Source organism: Platalea leucorodia (genome assembly GCF_965183815.1).
Source record: "Platalea leucorodia genome assembly, chromosome: 7".
Lineage (NCBI taxonomy): Eukaryota > Metazoa > Chordata > Aves > Pelecaniformes > Threskiornithidae > Platalea > Platalea leucorodia.
Window position 1 is genome coordinate 54,632,207 of NC_138829.1, and position 21,274 is coordinate 54,653,480.

Consider the following 21,274-nt stretch of genomic DNA (forward strand, 5'->3'; position numbering starts at 1 on the left):
GCAATGTCACTACTGCCTCATTCTGTCCTCTAGACCTGCAATACCGTAACATTTTCTTGAGAAAGTAGCACCTAGAAGAGTTAGAAAAAGGTATTTACCAAGAGATGAATGCTTAAAATACATTTGAGCGTTTACTGTACTAGTCCCACCAGATGATCACATTAAGAACCAGTGTAACTTGTTAACTAATGTGCAAGACTGAATAAAAGACAGTAACTGGTACTTGAATTCTACATCTGTCTATAGACAAAGACTCAAATTGTGGTGCTCTCCAACAAAGACGTAATACACTTTCATTTAGATGATACATTTATTAAATTAGAATGAAAAAGTTAATGTACTTTAGAGTGCAAGAAACATATTGGACACTGGACCTCAATACAGAGAAACAATGTCTTCAGAATTATTACAGTGAAAAACATCCTCTGTATGGTATTACATATCAACTAAACGAGCAATAACATTTGTAAGGGAAAAAACATACAGTACCATCAGCAGATGCAAAGAGCAGTAGAGAAGAAAGTAGCAAGGATCTAGCTAGACAAAAAATGTTCCTACCTTTAGCAAGTTTAGGCTCTTGGCAGGACTCAAACTAGCACTAAGAGCACTAACTTTTAGCAGATGCCAGTCTTACACAACTGGCTTTGGCTCTAAGCTGCTTGAAGCTGTTGAGCAGAAGAGCAGCATCAAACGCAGTATTATCCCATTAGCATTTTGTCAAAAGCTACAACCATAATGAGTGACAATTTATTTGTTTTAAATCAAGAAATAGACTTTCAGTTCCAATACCTGTATTTTACACACCCTAGAATAACTAAACACTCCCTGCCTTTTTTCATCTCTCCAACTCAAACCTGACAATGAACAGTTTGACTGAGAGGATATGTACGCTGAAAAGCTGAGTAGACTTATGATCAGTGTTTTGTTCTTTTTAACAAGATAAAGTAGCACATCTTGACATGAGAGTTTCAGCTATAATGCTTAATTAAATCAGGACAAAAAAAATCCCCAGAACAATATTTAAGTATAATGTAGCATGCTGAAATCCATCTACTGGCCATACTGCTCCTACATATCCCATCTTCAACTCATATCTACCCTGTTTTGCATGACATTTGCCTAGAACAAAACAATAAAAAAAAAAAAATAAAAAAAAAAAATCTAAGAACAGGAGCCTTCCTCAGAGGCCCAGAGCCTTGTTTATGAATAAACCTGGCTAACCTAACATTCACACTTACCCCTCCTGGTGGTTCGGATTGAAAGGTGTTTATTCTGTGCTTGAAATTGAGCTGTATAATAGATGCAGTACAATTTACCAGCCATTAAATTGAACCATGACCACTTGCTTTTATAAAAAGCTGTATTATGGATCCCAACGTTTTAATATAAAAATTTAAATATATACATTTTCCCTGAATTGTTCCATCCTTTGCAATTCATGCTGTGTAAAAGTTAGAGCAAGGGACTCTTCCTGGAGATATCTAAGCATTAAATCCTTACCAAAATTTACCTTTTGGGTGACAATGTCACAAATCACTGTGCAATAAAGACCAAATACCTCTACACCTACTCAGTCACAAAATTTACCATGATTGTAGGGAAGGGGCAAGACTAGTTTCTTGATGAACACCTGTTTTATTTTAGAAAATAAAAATGTGGTGATTCTACAACTAAAGCACACAGAAACTATAGCCTTGAATCTCATTATTGAAAAGCCAATCAGAGGACGTATAGACACTTATGCTTTCAATGGTAAATTTAAAATGGTAAGGGATTCATAACAAAACTTAAAATCATACATTATGAAAAGACAGCTTTAAAAGGTCAGAAACTGGGATGACTTTTGGTGCTGTATTTTAAAAGTTTCAGTATCACTTTCAATCATAAAAAAATAAATATTCACACTCTACTGACAGTGCTAACTAAAGGCTTCTTCAATGGGCGGGGGGATAAAAATCAGCTTTTCGGCAGGTAATAAAGAAAATATTTTAAGCGTGGGACATGAAAAAAAGTGTGGGGAAGAAGAGGATACAGGTCCCTTTTCCCTATTCCAAACCTGGCTTTAATGTTCTCATGAATCACTCAAGAGCCTAGATTTCAAGTGTACATTCATTCCAACTCTTGAAAATATAAAGGTCTATGGCTATTGTAGAAAGTATTTGAAATCAAACATTAGAAAGATAAAACAGCAACATTGCACATCACTGGAAAAAGAAACTGGTGCATACTAGTTAAAGTGCATTACTTTACCAGCTACAAAAACAGATGCTGCAGATATCTGTCCAGCAGGTGTAACTGGTGCATACTGTAAGATTCTGCAGCTCCAAGATGAACTGTTATCTGAAAAAATAACACTAACAATAAATAAAAGCAACCTCCAACCTCCTCTGAGGATCAGACTATAACTCAGATATGTTAAATTTTCTCTCACAAAGAATTTATTTCCATCTGCATCAAATAATAATAAATTGACTACAGCAACCGTAGTCTTAGTCACTGAGCAACTCATAATGCCATTCAAAGATTCTGAAGCTACTTTTTGTGCTTCTTATTTCAGATTACAGGAAAAAATACAATAGATTTTCCACTGACATAAAATGATAATTTTGCTCAAATATAGGTGTAAAGAAAGAAGTCTTATAACTAGATCATAGCTTTTGCTTTTTTAATGTAAGACAATGCCTTAAATAATTGTTTACGGCTTCAGTAATTTTCCAGGTATAAAAATCTTTCCTTCTGCATTTATTCTTTGAAATAGCCATGGGAATGCAGAAGTAGTAGTTAAGAGTGCAATTAACCATGGGAGTACATTAGGGCTCAGTCCTGTTCTCTGCTACAGCAATACATACTGTACAAGTTAAAAGTTACCTGTTAAGATTTTAGAGATATCTAACAATACTATATGGGAAGATAAAGCCCCAAATGCACACCAGATACTATATTGCTTTGGTGCCCAATGACTAGATTGAATAGAAGATGCTCGTTACAAATACCAACAGCGCAACCTAAGAAATTTACCTTATTAAATTAAAAATCTTCAGTCAGAAACAGTTGAATATATCACAGCAATAACTAAACACCACAGGACAAGGAAAGGGTCTTTCTTTTAATTTTGGCAGAAATAGGCTGCTTGATGAAACCTAAATACTTAAACGAATCAGTTATGTTTAAAGAGCAAACCCTCCACAGAAAGAAAATTTTTTTCAACCTAACAAACACTAGTAAATCCTGTACTGCATAGAGTTACTTTGTAAGAACAAGTTTATGAAAAGGGAGAGAGAAAGAAAAAAAAGCAGCATTACTCCCCACCCCATCAGAATATAGCCACACAGGGCACAGCTGATAGTAAAGATGCTTCAATGCTATATTGTAGGACATAAGCTAAACTGAATATGTACAGATTGAGAAAGAAAGTGAAAAAGATCCAAATGTCCAAGGAGAAAAGGGGTATAATCTTTCACACAGGATGCGCTAACAGAAAGCTGTTGGGAAATTCTTCCTCTAGCTAAATCCCTGGCTTGGCAAGTAAAAATAAGTGGCATCGAGGACAGGGCCTAGGCAGGAAGTAGGGATCTATGATTCTTCAGCCATCTGAAGCAGGGAGTTGATAGCTGCATCCTTGTTCCCCCTCTGAGCTTCTAGCACTGAGCGGATTACTTCCCTGTCCATGTTGGGAAACATGTCCTGGATAGATTTCAGGTCCTCTTCATTACACAGGTGCTGAGGGTTGACCGCAGGAGGTGGTATTGCCACTGGTACCATGCCTGGATTACACACTGCAGGCATCCCTGCAAGCAAAAAAACAGAAGAAAAAAAACCAAAACATACATGAGGCAGGGGTGGCAGTAATCAATGATTTTGAAGAAAGCGGCTCATGACTCACCCCGACCCACCAACTTCAGTGTTTGTTTTTTAACATGTACTCCAGAAGAAAAAAAAAAAATAATGGCAGAGATCATACCTAGACTGTTGCAATCAGAATACGTTTTTCTGGAACAGATTTTCTGCCCAAGTTATGTTCCAGAAGTGGTAAACTACAGTATGGCAACAGGTACAGCTCAAAATTTAGGTACAACTTGCATTAACCAGGTTTACACATGAATCACTAATCAAACACTAAGTGCACCACAGAAAGGTGGGGGTGTTTCCCCCCCACCCTCTAAACTCCAAAAACAAGGCACCCATCATATTTTAGTTCCTAGTGTATTTATGTTGTGATGAAAAAGATGGTTTTACATCAGCAATATACATAACTGATATTTAGAAATCCAACGAATGCAATCTCCATTGTGTTCAAAGGAAAACAAAGTATTTAGGTCCACTAGGAGACTGGATCACACTCATAAGCAAGTTTTAAGCAAATGTTTTTCCCTGGTTAAAGTTCCATCCAGTTCAGCCTGCAAAGTCACAAAGTGGCAAAAGAACAACTCCTCTTATGCCTATAGGGATACAGGCTGCTTCTCCCTGTTCCTCTGCCAGAGGACAAAAGTCATCTGATCATTTTTCATGAACTTGTATGTCTGTGTAAAATTAAAGCACTGTCAGTTTATAAAGACAGTTTTAGAACGTGACTTTTCTAATTCCTGTTAAAAGGAACTACCAGACAATAGTCCCTTTTCATCACTTAACAGCTTTTATCATTAATTAAGCATAGATCCGTTGCTGAAAAAACTACCATTTGTTTTTATAAAACTGAAACCAGGTATAGTATACATCTAGAGTCTTTTGTTATCAATTCTGAAACTGGCATATGTCATTTCTTCTCTAAGTAGTTCCAGACCCCGATTATCTTAGTCCCACACCTTTGTGTGTTACTTTTCCAGTTCTGCTGTATTGTTTCTAAAGTAGAATTACCCTCATCTAGACACAAACATGGCACTGCTTCATACAGCAGCATGATAAAGCTTTTGTATTTGTTTTTTATTTGCTTTCAAGCATTTTATCTACTGTTTCAAACACTATTCACCTGGTATTTTCATAAAATAGTCCACAGTAATTCAAAGATTCAAACCCAATATGTATTAGTTAAGATTTTTCTTTACACATAATACTTTAACACCAGCCTTTATATGTGATTTTATTTCCCGTTTACTATAAGGAGATCCTTCTGCAACCTGCTGCAGAGAGACTCAGAAAACTGCTAAGAGTTTTTGTTTTGACAAATTTTCTGTTAGTCCCCTTCCCTCAATTAGTTTTTTTTAAAAAATGATGCACCCCACCAAAGGCCTCCCTCCACTGGGGGATGACTCATCACTTATTTTATCTGTTCATCAGCTTTTCAAAATAGCTAATAAACCACAGCAGGACTTTTATTGTATCAGAATATCATATGATAGGAAGAGTCCTTAGCAAATAACATTTTCAAAATGCAGCTGACAAGGTGATATACACAGACCACATCATTCTTATCCACATACTCATGCACCTATAATTTCTAAGGTATGAGCTTTCCCTACATAACCATGTCACCTCCTTCTAAAGTTTACCTACTTAGTTGTCTGTTTTAAATCAGCTCATTCTAATCTCCATAGATTTTAATCAGTTTATGCAATAGGGAAAACAGTTACTTCAGAACTGTTTTAAAAAAAAAACAAAAAAACAAAAAAACAAAACCAAAACTGTTTGCTATCCTCCAGTCCTCTGAAAGCAAGACTAATTAAGCAATGGGTTACATACTGCATTTGGTAAAAACATCCAAAACAAAAGACTGGGAATAAATGTTATCTTACCTGCATTTTCTTACTGATCATCTTAACAATTAGTGTTAAACTCTAAAATTAGAGGTTCCTTCTCCATAAAAAAAGCATTCCTGCCTAGGAAGGACAAAACCAAACACTTTCCTCCTCCCCATGTTATGGTCTCACATTCCAACTGCTTTTTTTGTACTCCCTGGTATATACAAGTATATCTTTATAGTCACTTAATTACCTAAATGATTCTAGGTTCTCTGCTTCTTTAAAATAAATAGTTCTCAACTCCTTACACATTCAATCTTCAAAGGCTTTGTTAGCCAACCTTATTACCACTTTAGATTTAATATATAATTTAACTCTCACATCCCCTCATTTGGGCAGACCTACCAATTTTTGGCAGCAACCTACTTTACTGTTTTACTGCAGAGACTTTTTAGGGTTCTCCAAGAGTGCCCTTTTTTTAAATTTGGCATACATTTACTTTGAGAGGCTAACAATTTTTTTTTGACATAGTTTTTAGTTCACCTGTTTAGCTTTCTTTCTCAGACATTAATTACTTCTCCTTAAGTTAAACAAAGCATGAACTATTTGCATCACCACTGTTATACATCTTCAAAATAAGGTACTTTTTGAACCAGCTTTCATATATTACTCAGGAGTAGATCAAAACCTGTTTCTCTTCTATTGAATTCTGACTAACTGCTCAAAGCATAATAACATAAAGCAGATCTACAAACAACATTATTTTCAAGTGTGCCTCTTTGCAGCCTCGTCTCTCTTAAGTAGTACTTCAGTCATTATGCTAAGTGATCAAACATGTTTCAACTATATCATACTACTTCTAGTCAGACTTAACACCTCCAAAAAAAAAAAAAAAAGAGCAAAGAGCAATTTCAATACTTACCTGTTTCTTCAAGATTGTCTTTAACCTGTAACTATTTAATCAGAAATGTCTATGCTCACTCTAACTTGCACAAATATTTTAGCATGTCAGTGATTATCATTTTTCTATCAGCTTTAAAAATGCTATATTAAAATTCACATTCAAGGTCAGATCAGCTAAACCTATCTTAATTTACCTAACTCTGGTTGACAAGGTACTGTAATTGAATATAGTTTGACTGTGTGCATAGCAACTGAGATTTTGCCTAACGTACTCTTTGCTATTTCTTTCTTCAACTTGGACTTGTGTCCAATCTGAAGGGATGCGTTACTGAATTGTAAACACCTCCACACTTATCAATGTTCTCCAGTTTTGATTTTAAAATTCTCCTTGTAATCATCTTAAGTTTTATTAGAAGCAAAAAAGGAACCTAGATGCTTTAAGTCTAATGTACAGGCTGCATCTATGCAAAAAGGTTCATGTTGGCAAAGAAAGAAATGTCCCTCTCACCATAAATTTATTACCTACACACTTGAGCCATGTCTCTGCCCAGCCATTTGCATCACACCGCTACCAAGGATATCTATTACCTCTTCCGCAACAACCTAAACTTTAGCTCTAGAGCTTCTTATAACATATGGGCCATGGTCCCAGGAATTCTGTCTGGCACTATGTGTTTGAACATCTGGCAAATCAGACCACGTGTGTACCCTGGATGCAAACCACTACGCAGTCCTCACCAACACTGCAAATACACTTCACCCAATAATCATATCCAGCAGCATTTCGGATTGCCTCTTCTATAGCTTCAACAAGCTTCGATGAATTCCTCATGCTTCCTACAAACAATGTAGGCATTTACAAGAGGTGAACAAAGATTTATGGCCTCAAAAAATAAAGCTGCAAAGTACCTGGAAGAACAGAGCAACAGAAGTTCTGTTTTACTTCTAACATGAGCTTCCTAATATTCTTCAGTAAGTCCTCAGCACCGTAAGATTATCCAACTATCAGCCTAAGTTGTGTAGGAACTGTCCATACAAGAGGTCAGTTTAAAATATTAATCCAAATGAAACATGAGGCTTGCTTCGAGTACCACAGTATCCTACAGCTTACCAATAAAGTTTCAGTGTCTTGCCAGAGTCAAAAAAAAAAAAAAAAAAAAAAAAAAAAAAAAAAAAATCAAGACCAGCACAGAGTTTTTCTTACTCCTTTCATCAAAACAAGGTAATTACGAAGCCAGACGTCTGCACAGGCAGTATTCAAGAAGTATTTTCGATCTAAATATTCAATTTTAGAGTCAAGAAATTTCGTGATAGTATTGTTTTTCACTAACGATTTTCAAAATCCATTTTCTCAGCTCTTACAGTTCTAGAATTAGTTTATGCTGTCTACAACTATGCTGTATACAAATGGAAATTAGTATCACAGTGATTTTAATATTTCCATGATAAATGCTTACTTTTCACAAAACTCAATGTTCAATCTATACAAATACCAATCTAAAGAGTACCTTGGTTTTTTGCTTTGTTCCACACTCAGACTAAAAGCATCCATAACTTCTGATTTACAAAATAGTAAGTAAACCTTAAGCATAAACTTAAAGTACACACTAAAATTTAGCAAATATACATACATATATGCAGTCTTTAGAGAAAGTTATAATAAACTTCAAAATTATCAATGCTCAGTAAAAAGCTGCCTTACATATTAAGCACCTCATTTCACTAACAAGTGAAAACTGAAACTAAACCACGTAAGACTCCACTATAAATGGAATTGCACACTCCTGTGTTGTTCTCAGATATTAGGTAAGTGTTATAAATCAGAAGAATGGAGCATTGTTTTCCAATTCAGTGAAATGGCAATGACAAACATGCTGGCATAAGCAGTGAAATTCCAATACATGAAACCAGTATGTACAATAGCAAGTCAATTGCTACAAGCAACAATGGAAGCATCAAAGCAGCATTAACAGGATATACTTTTTCTAACTGCACACAAGGCATTACACACTTTTTTTTATTTTCTTGTTCAGTTAAGTGACCTATGTTTAATTTCTTAACTCATTATTATTCTGTCCCATGCATAGACCCGTTCAGAGTAAACTCAGGAACCTTCTCAGCACAAATTCTTTCAATTAAAGGAAGAAATCAGTATCACCTTTTTTAATATACACAAATAGGTCTTAATGATACTTGCTTCAGAAAAAAAATTCAGTGCTAAAATATGCATGTCATCATCTCAATTTTGTTAAAATGTTGCTTCTTTGCAAACTAGTAGAAAAGTGGAGTGTATGGACCTGCAGAAATATTCTACAATTCCACTGGTCTGAATAAACCAAATACGCTGCAACAACCACATGTTTTATTTACAGCATCTTTCTGAGATTCAGAGCATCAAGAAATGACATTTTATCTCACAGAATTCTAGAATTTTCTGAACGTACTTGATTGAAGACTAATGCTTTGATAAAAGTTGAGGACGTCACAACATCTTTGCACAATTCAAAATCAAAGGTGTCATAGTAAAGTGAGTCTAAATTGAAGGAAAATTGATTTCCTGTGACATAATTTGCCTTTAGAGTTCAAGTCAAATGCTCAACTTGACACGGATCTAACACAGATGCGCATGAAAGATACGCACTGATGAAAAAAGTGTTATTTTTTGAAAAAAGGCTTATTTGAAGATTAACAGAAGACAACTGGCAGGCTCTCTTCTCAATGTCATTGCAGCACTGAGTTCTTCACTTTCAAGTTTACAAAAAATCATGACATTACCTGCTTCTCTCCAAATCTTGCAGTAGCAGAACAAATGCAAGATTAAAGTTTCTCTTCTATGAAACCAGTACTATCACCTAGAACAGCTCACTGACATGCAACAGTTTCAGACGAATATTAACATTGTATTTTAGCCATCAACACCACTATCACCAATTACTTTAATCATTATAGCTTGAAGCTGAGCAGATGCCTTTAAAGACTTTCCAACGGGTTAGAAGGGCTTTATTAATTTCCAGAAGATGCATTAAATTGTTCTATTGTGACATTCAAGTGGCAATACCTTGTGACACAGTCTGCTGTAACAAATAAAGCTGTTTAGATGTGTTCATGCAAAGATTCTTGAGCCAATGAGGATGGGAGTGAAAAACGAGCTTGGAAACTTACCCAGAGCAAAGTACTCAAGCCCTAAAGATAGGTGAAAATGAAGGGGCAAGGGGAAAGGAATAAGACATGGGAAAGAAATATTAATCTATTTTTAAAAGGAAATGAACCATTTTGCTTCCAAAGGTGAAAGTTGGATAAACTGAGGCAATTGGGTAAAAACTAAACTACCTAATATAAAAAACTAAATGCTGCTAGGATTCAGTCTCCCAACTAATTTGCTTCAGTGCTCTGAACAAATTTTCTAAATGTGCTGTTTTTACACAAGTAACAATTAGAGGAAATGTTTTCAAAATACGTAAGCCACCAGGTGTTTGCAGCAAGGATTATATTTTATAGCCCGCAAAGGACAATATACACCCATGGTTTTCTGAACAAATACCAGTAACATCACAAGCTAACCTATGAAACTCAATACAGACACCTAAAGGAGTAATGTACACATACACACAACTTTGCCTCAATGAAAAATTATATTCTGGACTCTGACAGAGCCCTGAAACACATAGGGTTTTAACATACTTTTTACAGAGGTGTTTATAAGTTAAGTACAAATATATTTCCTATTTATCCCACGAATACTTAGCTGATAAGAAATATAGCTTGCTTCATTGAACTAACTTTTTTTAGCTTACTGGCTTCCACACACTATGAAGACCATCAGCTTGAACTGTAAGCAACCAGTACACCACAATATTCTACAGCCTAAATTAAGTAATCTTTAGAAAAAGAAATGGGAAGAAATGGTAGGTAAACTCAACTTTTAGAAGAGCAACAGGATTGACAAGTTCAAATTTTCCCAAACCCAACCCACAGATATCATCTATGGCAACTGCAGTTTGTAGCAACTAGCACTATTGTCAGCAGGTGTTTAATTTTTAAAGTTTTGAAATGGATTAGCATGATGCAAGAACATTCTATGGCCATTTCTGCTTTCACCACAGTTCTGTAACATGTACCATCAAATGAAGGGAAAAAAGCATTACTTGTTTTGGCATTTCAAGCTTCATCTGCTTACCACAGTGACTAACTGCTTGCTACTACTATTCACCTCAGTTTGTATGATAGAGATACATGTGAGAGGAATTAGTTGCTTCAACCTTAATTAGAAGGTTAGTTATGTATACTAAGTTTTGAACAGAAATCTGTTACAGAAAAAATACATTGGCCTTCGTGACAGCTAAATTTGACTTAACACCATCTCTCTTTAAAGCGCAATTATTTTGGACAAATAGTTAACAAATAGTTAACAAATAACTGTTAAATGGTCTGGATAAGCATTTTAGTCCACCCATTGTATTTCCATCACAGATAAGACTTAGAATATAACAGTCTTGCCCAACAGCAGAATCTCCTCCATTTCAGATGTAATAAACTGTTCAGTGCTGCTCTTCCACTCTTTTGAAGGAAATGAGCAGAACTTGCTTATTGACTATGCTCATTTAACTGGATAGGTAAAAAACTAAACTAAGAAGATGGGAAGAAGGTAAACACATTCCTGTGGAGCATACTGATGCCCTACCATTGCCCTTCTTGAAGCAGTCTCAAAAAGAGAGAAAACCCTAGACAGTGTTCCAAAGCAAGTTTATCAACAGAGTTTCCCCATAAGATACAACCAATTCAGCTGGGCAGGGAAGGCCAGTAGTTTGCATGAAAGAGTTTATGGAATTCAGGTGGAGCATCTAGTTCAGTATATAGAAAACATTCTGGCAATACTCCATGTCTTCCAAGATGCACTATTGGTTCCTTCATAATTTGAAATTACTTTTATTAATCCATACAATTAAATGTATGAAACAGCAGAAGTATTCTGAAGTCAAGTAACTTTCGAAGTCCAAACCTAACCATCCATCTAATTATTATGAGTGGGTCATTGATTAGTGAATAGGCAAAAACTTTAAAACTCAGTGTTTTGAGAAATTTTGATGGTGCACACAGAAGTTCTAGAACAGCAAACACAAAGCACAGTAATACTAAAAAAATATCAAAAATATAAAAAAAAATCTAACTACGTCAAAGGTGGCTTGTAGTAAGTTTGGCATTTATAAAAAGTCAAGGAAGTGTATTCAAGCTCTTCCAGAACAAAACAAAAGTTCAAATCAAGGGGTAGAACTTTGCAATGCTTTAGGTATACAAGTCATAGAATAAGGAAGAATTTTTAATACAGAAGATTCTCATAGCAGTGATTAAAACAAACATGCTGGATCCTTCCAGAAGGGCAATGCTCCAACATACAGATCAATAAAATTGTTATATAAAGCCAAATTCTTATATGCTAAAATGTCAGGTATTACTATCACTCGCTAAATATTAGTTATTTCTTCACTTGTCCAAGTAGATTTCATAAGTATTACTGAAAATACTCTCAAGATAAATACAAAATTTACAGAACACTAAGATCTGAACATCAAGGTACACCACTGTACTTTTTTTTCAACGTTGAAGGTCTAGTATCAATTTCATCTGTTCAGTTCTATGTCTAGTTTCAATTATACCTGAAACTAGCCTCTTGATTTCTACTGTTTGTACTCTGACTGGCACAGTAATTTTGCAGTACGAATATTCTCATTTTGATCTGTTAAAGAAATTCTATAGCACCTTCTATTACATTACTATATGTACCACCCCAGCTATTGTTTTTCTTTTAACCATACACAAGATAACTATGTTTGAAGTTCACTAACTGCTTCAGTATATAGGGATGCGATGAACCTACAAGCAAAAAAGACATGGCATCTAATTCAAACACAGAAAAGCTACACAGAAGTCTGGCTTACCACAATGGAATCACACTTCAGGATGCACACACAAGTTGAAACTAGTTCATTGGCAAAGCAAGCAAGACTTAAATCCTGAGAATTAAGCTATAGAGATAAAAGCACTTTAAATGAAGTAAACTGCATGTTTTCATCAGGGAATAAAGTATGTAACCTAACTTTTCCATGTTTTGCTCTAACTTAACTCTATAAAAATGAAACAGGAGGTATGATTCTTTAAGTTACATATGCAGTCTTCTGTTGAGGAGGTTTGTTTTTACAGAGAATGAAATCTTAAATTCAATCAGGAATTGAGTCTTTAAAAAAAAATATATCTGTTGTGTCAGCACTGCAATTATGACCCACACACTCTATCATTCATTCATACACTTGTATGCAGAGAAAGTCAAAATATCTAAATTTATATCTTATTTTCCCTAAAAAGCACACATATTAATGACTAAGTGTCCATACAACAAACTGGAGCTTTTAAGAGCTGTAAGTGAAATGCACAAAAAAACCCAAATGAACTTTACTTATCAGTTACCTAAGCAGGGCAAATTCAAGCTTATTTACATACTTTAAACTTTTCATCTTTGATAGAAAAATTACAAAACCTAAGTTAACACATCTTTCTATACAAGTCCAAAACTTACTTTGCACAGACTAAGAAAACTGACAATACTTACTTTAGCTCTTCTTGATGTATTTACATAACTATCTCAGAGCTCCCTAACATTTTTCATTCACTGTGCTACACGCTTCACATGCTGCGTAGCAAGTTTCCAACAAAGCATAGAAAAAAGCAGAAAGCATCTTTTTCCAGCAAAGAAAAGATAGAAAGCATCTTTTTCCAGCAAAGACCGCAGAAAAGTCAATGCCTTTACGGGCTATTTAAGCTGCAGTTCTGACAGCACAAGTCATTTGGTGCACTTTCTGAAGTCTGAACAGTTTCACACGTGGATTGCCACCATTTAAATAAGTACACATTAGAGTGTAGCCTGCTAGATATTTAGTTATTCAGTGACCTGACATAAGTCTAAAAGAAATACTCTACTTGTTCCAACTTAATATTCATTTTAATCCATTTAATCAAAACTCATGCAGCTCCATTAAACAGGGTACAAGACTGAAAGCAGACCTATACTTAATTCACTCCCTCTTTTCCTCCCAAAAATGCAACACGGGAAAAGTGGTCACAGACAAAACCATTTATAGCTTCCTTTGTATTCCAAAAAACAGGAGAAATTTGGTAGTTATTTCTGCAAAACCCTTCACCTGGAAGTTTTAAGAGTCTTCAAGGAGAGAAAACATACCTGCTATAGGCACATATCCAACTCCTTGCTGATATACAGTGGGCATCAGGACCACTGGCTGGGGCTGCATCATCATGGCAGCTGGCAAAGACTTGACACAAAAAGCACAATAGACAGATTAGAACTACTCAAAAAATAGAAAAAGACTAAACCAGCCATTAAAACAATTAAAATAGTATTTGCAAAAAAATTGTTACATTGCAAATCCATGTTCAATATTACGATATGACTATACTAAGTGCTAATCTATATTAAGCAAAATCTCTGACAAACTAACTGAACTACCATCCTTTTAAGCGACAATTAATTGCCTGTAAATCAATATAAACACATCATGTCAAACTAGCCTTTTGGAACAGTGTGATAAATTTTGCCACTGAAATTTTGTTACTGAAGCGAATTATTTTAAAATAAGGGTTTATTCAGCTTTCATGCCTTATTCTTGTGAAATGAATATACAACATATTCATTGTAAATGAAAACTTAGAGCAAACCTGAATTTTATTAAAAGCAGTATACCACTCCTAGAAGGAAACTTTAGTTTAAATCAATTATTTTTGAGATAAGCCAGTACTTTAAATAAAATATCAATTTAACTCCATTCCCTTTTACTATCACAATTCCTGTTCAGTTTTATACTGGAAAATATTAAAAGGTCAGATTCTATGTACAGTACATTCATGGGCAGACAGTTTTAAAGGTTAATTACAAACTCATTTCTCCTAGGGATAATGGATGTGGGGCAGAATGTGAATTTCAAACAGCAGGGAACATCTGTTCCCAGTTGTACACTCAACAGCAACTTGGAACTTTTGATCATGTACAAGCATATTAGGAAGCATTCAGGGCTGCACATGCTACACATGCTATCCAACAGCTACTTAAGACAAAGTGATAGATGACAGAATAGTCCATGAGCTGCTAAATGGACCAGTGTAAGTCAGCAGTTCATGACTAGGAGCACCAAATTAACAAGAATGGAAGTAAAAAACAAAGTAATCCCAAAGAGCGCTCAAACTATCCAGAAAAGACCTAAAACGGAGAAGAGTTTCCATTAATTTTGCTTTTAAATTGACATGACTTTCTAAAGATGTAGGGGAAAAAAAGATAAGTTATTGTTAGAATCCATGAAGCCTTTTTAAAAGTATTAAATTAGAAATGACAATGGACCATTTGAGGATTTCTTTTTTATACTTCTATTAGCACAGCAGTAAGCTGATTTTTTGTAATTGCAAAACCAGATAAATAAATACCCACGTACCACTGCACCAAAAAGTATTTACTGCCTTAACTAATATTTTTGACTGCCATTCCCAAAGTTAAGTATAATTATTTTAAATGCTAACACACACAGACACCCAGTAAGGTACAATGGAACTACTTCTACCACAAACTAAAATATCTCCCTCCCACTACCCAAAAAGCTTCTCTCCCCGCCTCGTCCCACCCCAAACTTGGCTTACCGTGTACGACATAACCAGATTAATCATTCCTTCCTTGTCATCACCCTGCCTTCCACTCAGACTATACCATTCATCCTCCACATTTCCTTGTTTCAGAGACTCAGGAATTGTAATGTGTGTCCAAGCGATGCGGTCATCCATTGAAAAGGCCCGCTGGAATATAATAAAAAAATATATTATCAAATTAATTGTCTTGAGGGGAAAAAAAAAAACAAAAAAAACTTAGAATTATTCTTGACTAACACTTCCTTCAGTTTTAGTCTATTTCATTTTGCCAATTTTATTTTTAAGTTATTCCTTTTGAAATTACTAAAGTGTTGGTAAATATTTTAGCCATCTCCTTTCCAACAAGGATGAATGATGCTTTAAGTGCGATTATGCATTGATTGCAGATATTCAATAATAAGAAACTGAAAACCTATGTGAATCTAGTGACATCATATCAGAGGCCATTAAATGAATGTAAACAGCTTCTGTTTACACTTCTACAATAGGCTGTGAACTCCAGTAATTCAAGCGCAGATACAAATACTGATCCGCCACCCCTGTTGCAGCAAGAAACAGACACTTCAACCAATCAACTAAGCCTGCAAAATACCATCCAAAAGCCTCACTTGTGTAATGACCACACAGCTGGTGCAGTGTCAAGTTTTACTACAGACAGTAAGAGAGGCAGCAAAAAAAGGCAAACCAGAGATTTTAGCCTCAGTTGTAGACTCTTAGTTTAAATTGTTCAAGGGTACGTTTGTGCTAAGTGGAACAGCTGAGATGCAGGCACATATTCCTTGCTGCCAACAATAACAACACCTAGCAGAACAACAACTAGAATATGAGATGGTACTCTTCTAGAAAAGCTTTGTAGAGCAGATTACCTACCAGAGCTGTTAATCAGACCCATTCAATCTCTAAGAAAATGAAATTGTTCAGAGGTTAGGTATTTATTACCACTGTGCTTAAGTAAAGCATAGACAAGTGCCTACATGCCCACTTGGAATGAAATTCAGGCAGAGATTAAGTTATGTTTCTGCTAATAAATCCTAGTGACTACACACAGTCTATATTTGACAGTTTTATTTTCAGCATTTCCAAGCTTGGGAAAGCTTCCGAGCTCCTCCTGCATTAGAATAACACTGAAGAATTTCAGCCTTGTATAAGCAAGCCATTTTTAATAGGGACAGTACAGAATATAAGGCTGCAGGGCATTTAGATAGCAAAGAGGAGCTTAAACACCACTCAGACATTTTTGCTTCTCTTCCTTTGCAGGGAACCCTGCTAATGTCCCTTATGAGCTACCAAAGGAAAAGTAACAGTTCTCACATTCTTGGGAAAGAGTAAAGCCTTATGCATTACTGCTCTTGGGATTCTGAAAAATTTTCATCATCTCCCAGAGAGCACAGCTAAGAAACAGCCTTTGGTAACTCAATCCTTTTTTGCAAGATTCCACCCAAGCCTCAGTCCAAACAGGAGATGGGGAGGGGGGAAAGAATGTATGGTAGTTCTGACCTCATCAAATATCTCTAGATAAAAAGAGTCCACACCCGGGGGAACAGTGCACTGAATAACTTTGTTCCAGCGGGGATTCTTGGCTCCATTATGTGCTGTTGGAGTTTCATACACAGCATACCCAAGCCGTATTCGACAATATGGATCCATGCGGGTCATTCCATAGTTCTTTGCCAATTTTGCCTGGAAAGAAAAGAAAGCCTATAAGTGTACAATATTTACATTAACTTGAGAAGTTAATTACTATTAGTTCACAAAGAGAATCAGATATTGAACAAAGGACTAGGATTCAATTATGAGGTAGACAGGAAGGAAAAAAATTATCTAAAACATAGAACAGCCAATGACACCACTAAATGTCTGGGAGATCTTCAAACGGGAGCCTCTTTTCAACCTGTCTGTTGTAGAAAATACACATCTTCACCATAGCTAAAATAAGTTACTTCATACCAAACCAAAAGATATATGATTACAAGGAAATAGTAATACGTTCAATTTTTGCCTAGGTATCTGCTCTCTAATACATAGTCATAAACTTAATGGGATAGGTAACCTGTCCTCTCTCACTAAAGCACTTTTAAAGGATGAAATTCAGAAATCCAATAGCTTCAAGAATATCACACAATACAAAAGCACAAACTCCAAAAGCAGTTCAATTGAGGTAAAATCTAGTAGATCATACTTTTCAAAGCAATTAAAAAACTTACTTAACTCAGTGGCTGCATTTGATATCACTTAATTCAGTGAGCAACTTAAGTTCTATGTTACTATAAAAACAGATGCTGCAGAGAATCAGAAGATATCCAACACACTTTTGCTGTAACATCAGAGGAATAGAACAAAACAAGTTGACGACGGTCCTGAAGACAACACTGAGTACTTTGCATAGCTATGCCAAAGTAGAAATCGGACATTCAGGGCACCTGCTGGTTCAGTAATTCATATATTAGAGCTGGTCAAAAGTGTCTCAAACCATTCCTTGTAAATGTGGGCTTAACAATTAAAGTAGGAAAGCTGGCACCTAAATTATGCACTCTCTAGACTCTGAAGACCTGAGATTAGGCAGTTTACCATAAAACCTCACCAAAACAAAAACCAGCACATAAATTGTCTGTCTAGTAATTTAAGAGGACACAATCAACCATGCTTAGACAAACTCACCACCATTCCTATATATCTGCAAGGAAAAAAAGCAGTAAATTACCTTCCCAAAAACATTTTTTGATCTTCCACCGGTTTATTAGTAACAGAATTAAGGCATGCTGCTCTGAATACTTTATCAACACGTATTTAAATACAAAAGACTTCAACCAGCTTTTCATGTTCCACAGGTTAACTATGCCATTGTAAGTCTCCTATCCAGAATGCCACATGCCTCAATACACAGCCAAGATTCCCACAGCATTCTTGCACAAACTCTCAGACAGGTACAGAAGACTATCTCTTGGGACACCATAGGGTTGCACTGCCATTCAGACTGACCTTGACAGGCTGGAGAAGTGCACAGACAAGAATCTCGAAGTTCAACAAGTGGAAATGCAATGTTCTGCCCCTGAGGAGGAATAACCACATGTACGACAATAGGCTGTGGGACAACTGGTTGGAGAGCAGCTTTACAGAGAAGGACCTGGGGGTCTTGGTGGACACCAAGTTGGAAATAAGCCAGCAATGCACCTTTGTAGCAAAGAAAACAGACAGCATCCTGGGCTGCGTTAGGAAAAGCACAGCTAGCAGGTCAAAGAAGATGATCCCTTCTACTCAGCGCTGGGGAGACCATATGTGGAGTACTGTTCTCTTTAATTCTGGGCTGCCCAGTAGAAGACACGGTCATACTTCAACAAGTCCAGCAAAGGGCCACTAACACAATTAAGGGTTTCACAGAATGACTGAGGTTGGATGGGACCTCTAGAGATTGTCCAGCCCAAGCTCCCTGCTCAAAGCAGGGTCAAATGCTCAGGCAAGTTCTGAGTGTCTCCATGGGTGGAAGCTCCACAACCCTTTCGGGCAACCTGTTCTGATGTCTGACAACTCTCACAGAAGAAAGGTTTTTCATATATTTAAAGAGTTTGCTGTATTTCAATTTGTGCTCACTGCACCTCTTGTCTTTCCTCTAGATAGCACTGAAAAGAGCCTAGCTGTCTTCTTCATAAATACCTGATGGCAGGGACTACTCATTGATAAGATTCCCCCCAAGACTGTTCCCCAGCTCTCTCAGCCTTTCCTCGTATATAACGTCCTCCTTAATCCCCAATTAAGGGACTGGCCTGGGGAGGGTAGGGGTGGGATAAGGTTTGGACAAAAGAAACTCCAGAGGTCCCCTCTAACCTCAACTATCCTGTGATTCTATAACAAGTGGTTACTTACAGACATGGCAACAAGAACAGCCATTAGATTTTATTCTTCAAGTAAGATAAGTATTTTTTTCTTGTCTGCACAAGCACCTAAAAATAAACGAGGATTGAACCTGATAAAGACCAGTATCAACTCCATCAGTTCACCAATCCAAACAGGAATCTGGATGCTTCTGTACATAGCCACTCAAACTGAGATACAAAACTCCTTATTGAACACTGTACTGTCTGCCCCCTTATCTGCTCCAGGAACTTCCACCATCTATACTGATAGGAGCAACATCCTGTGACAAAAAGCACTTTAAGCTGTCCAAGCGAATAGCCAAAGATGAACAACCTATGGAGTAGCATACCAGTTGCTAGAAACTGCTAGAGTTAAGACAGACATGGCATGTTGTTTGATAAATATTTTGTTTCCTTATAGGCCTGAGGTTTAACCTGAATCATCTATTCCTAGCTCTGGAAAAAAATTATACTAAAGCTTCTTCCACTATGCTCTGAAAGTGGTGACATTTTTCTGCTGTTCGAAGTTGCAGAAGAAGCTTCCAATCTTACACTCTCTGAACACAGACTGGGAAACTCCTCAGAACTAGAAAGAGGGCTGCAACTGAATGCAATGAACGAGTTCAAGTGTCTAGACCTTAGAAGTAATAAACTTTGAAAAAGCATTACCCCCAGTTTTCAAAGGAAGGATATCAGCCATGAAGGAGCAAACTGACCAGTGGAAGGTGTAGAAAGGAAGGATCAGTGCACTATGCACTTGTGATTAATAAGAAAGCCTGCAGAAAGCACTAGGAAAAACAGAAAATGCATTAGAGGAAATGGAGATGGAAGAGAGCAGTCACTTAAGGAAAAATATGTAAGGCAACTGCAGTTCCCTACAACATTCTCAAAATTACTAGTGTTTTCCAAAATTAAGTGTTGTTACACAAAGTCTTCTTAACAGAAGTTTTCAGAGAAACCTGTTCATTGTAAAAAAAAAAAAACATGAGTTTGATTATGTGCTATAATAGCAAGGTTTGTACAAAATTGCTGCACCATGCATGATGCAGCTATGAAACTGAAAAAAATGCTGATGTACAGAAACATGAAGCTATAAAAACTTTAAAAATTACTAAATTACTTGTATATAGGGAATGAGAAACTCAAAATCCAACACAAAATCTTTTTGTGGCCACCGATCAAAAAATATTAATTGTATTAATTAATTATAATTACTTAATTGTACAAAGATGGTACAATTTATACCTGTACTACAGTAATGCTGAGTCTGCCTACTGTACCCATTGGTCCTCCATACTGTAGCTGCTGAGCTGCCTGGGCATCCAGCTGGATTTGCTGTTGCTGCTGGGTTGGGGTAATGCGAAGAAAATCTTGAGGAAGCTCACCAACATATACCTTAAAGAAAAGAGAAAGATTAAAAAAACCTTCACACTTAAGTCTTCCACTTTCACAATGAAAAAAGAGAGAATAATATAAATCAAAGAAAAGCTTAGCAAAAACATTCAGCAGAATTTAGTCTAGTTTTGACAGCATGAACAAAGAACTAATTAAATGACAAAACTGCCAACTCATGTAGAGAATGTTCTCATACTCACTTTCAAAAACAGTAATTTCCAACATAAGCCTCTGAAAAAAAGTAGGACACACAGAGCCAAGTGTGCTCTGCAACTAGACATTTAAGTAGTCCACAGAAAAGTCAGAGCTACCAAGTTTTACAACCCATTCACGTATGACATCTGATGGCACCTAGCTCGTTCACTTATTCATCACTCATGTTGCACCCAATCATTCCTGTGACAAGACACAGCATCCTGTTTTCATTTGAAAGGGTCATTTTCACAGTCACCTTCAAGAGAGATCATAAAGACAATGTTTTCTATGAACCAAATCCTTTAACATAGCTAAGAATCCTTCAACATAACAAAGATGCCCTAATGCTTTTCCAATGTTAAACACGGCCAGTCTGCAACTAACTTTAGGGACAATTTGAGGACCAAATCCCACCATACTCAAAACAATAATGGAGGAATTCAAGATCCGGTCCATCATAAGAAAGAACCAAAAAAATTCAAAGTAGAGAAATCTTAGCGGAACTCCGTCACATGTGCCAATAAGAATTGGCAGTCACCATGTATTTTCAGTTAG

The 21,274-nt window shown here is 36.2% G+C and overlaps 1 protein-coding gene across 3 annotated transcripts in view; it reads right to left on the reverse strand.

The window, feature by feature from the left end:
- Nucleotides 1-289: 289 nt before the first annotated feature.
- The window catches only part of TOLLIP (toll interacting protein), a 29,161-nt gene continuing 8,176 nt past the window's right edge, over nt 290-21,274 (reverse strand). The window contains exons 2-6 of one of the 3 annotated variants that reach the window (XM_082318139.1): nt 20,375-20,524; nt 16,776-16,958; nt 15,273-15,425; nt 13,810-13,900; nt 290-3,788 (exon numbers count right to left, since the gene is read on the reverse strand). In XM_082318139.1, coding sequence (XP_082174265.1) covers nt 3,574-3,788; nt 13,810-13,900; nt 15,273-15,425; nt 16,776-16,958; nt 20,375-20,413 — 681 coding nt within the window. In that variant the 5' untranslated portion in view covers nt 20,414-20,524 and the 3' untranslated portion in view covers nt 290-3,573. Of the gene's footprint in view, nt 3,789-13,809; nt 13,901-15,272; nt 15,426-16,775; nt 16,959-18,257; nt 18,319-20,374; nt 20,525-21,274 lie in introns of those variants that run through there. The other 2 variants (XM_082318140.1, XM_082318138.1) reach the window with 2 other exon arrangements.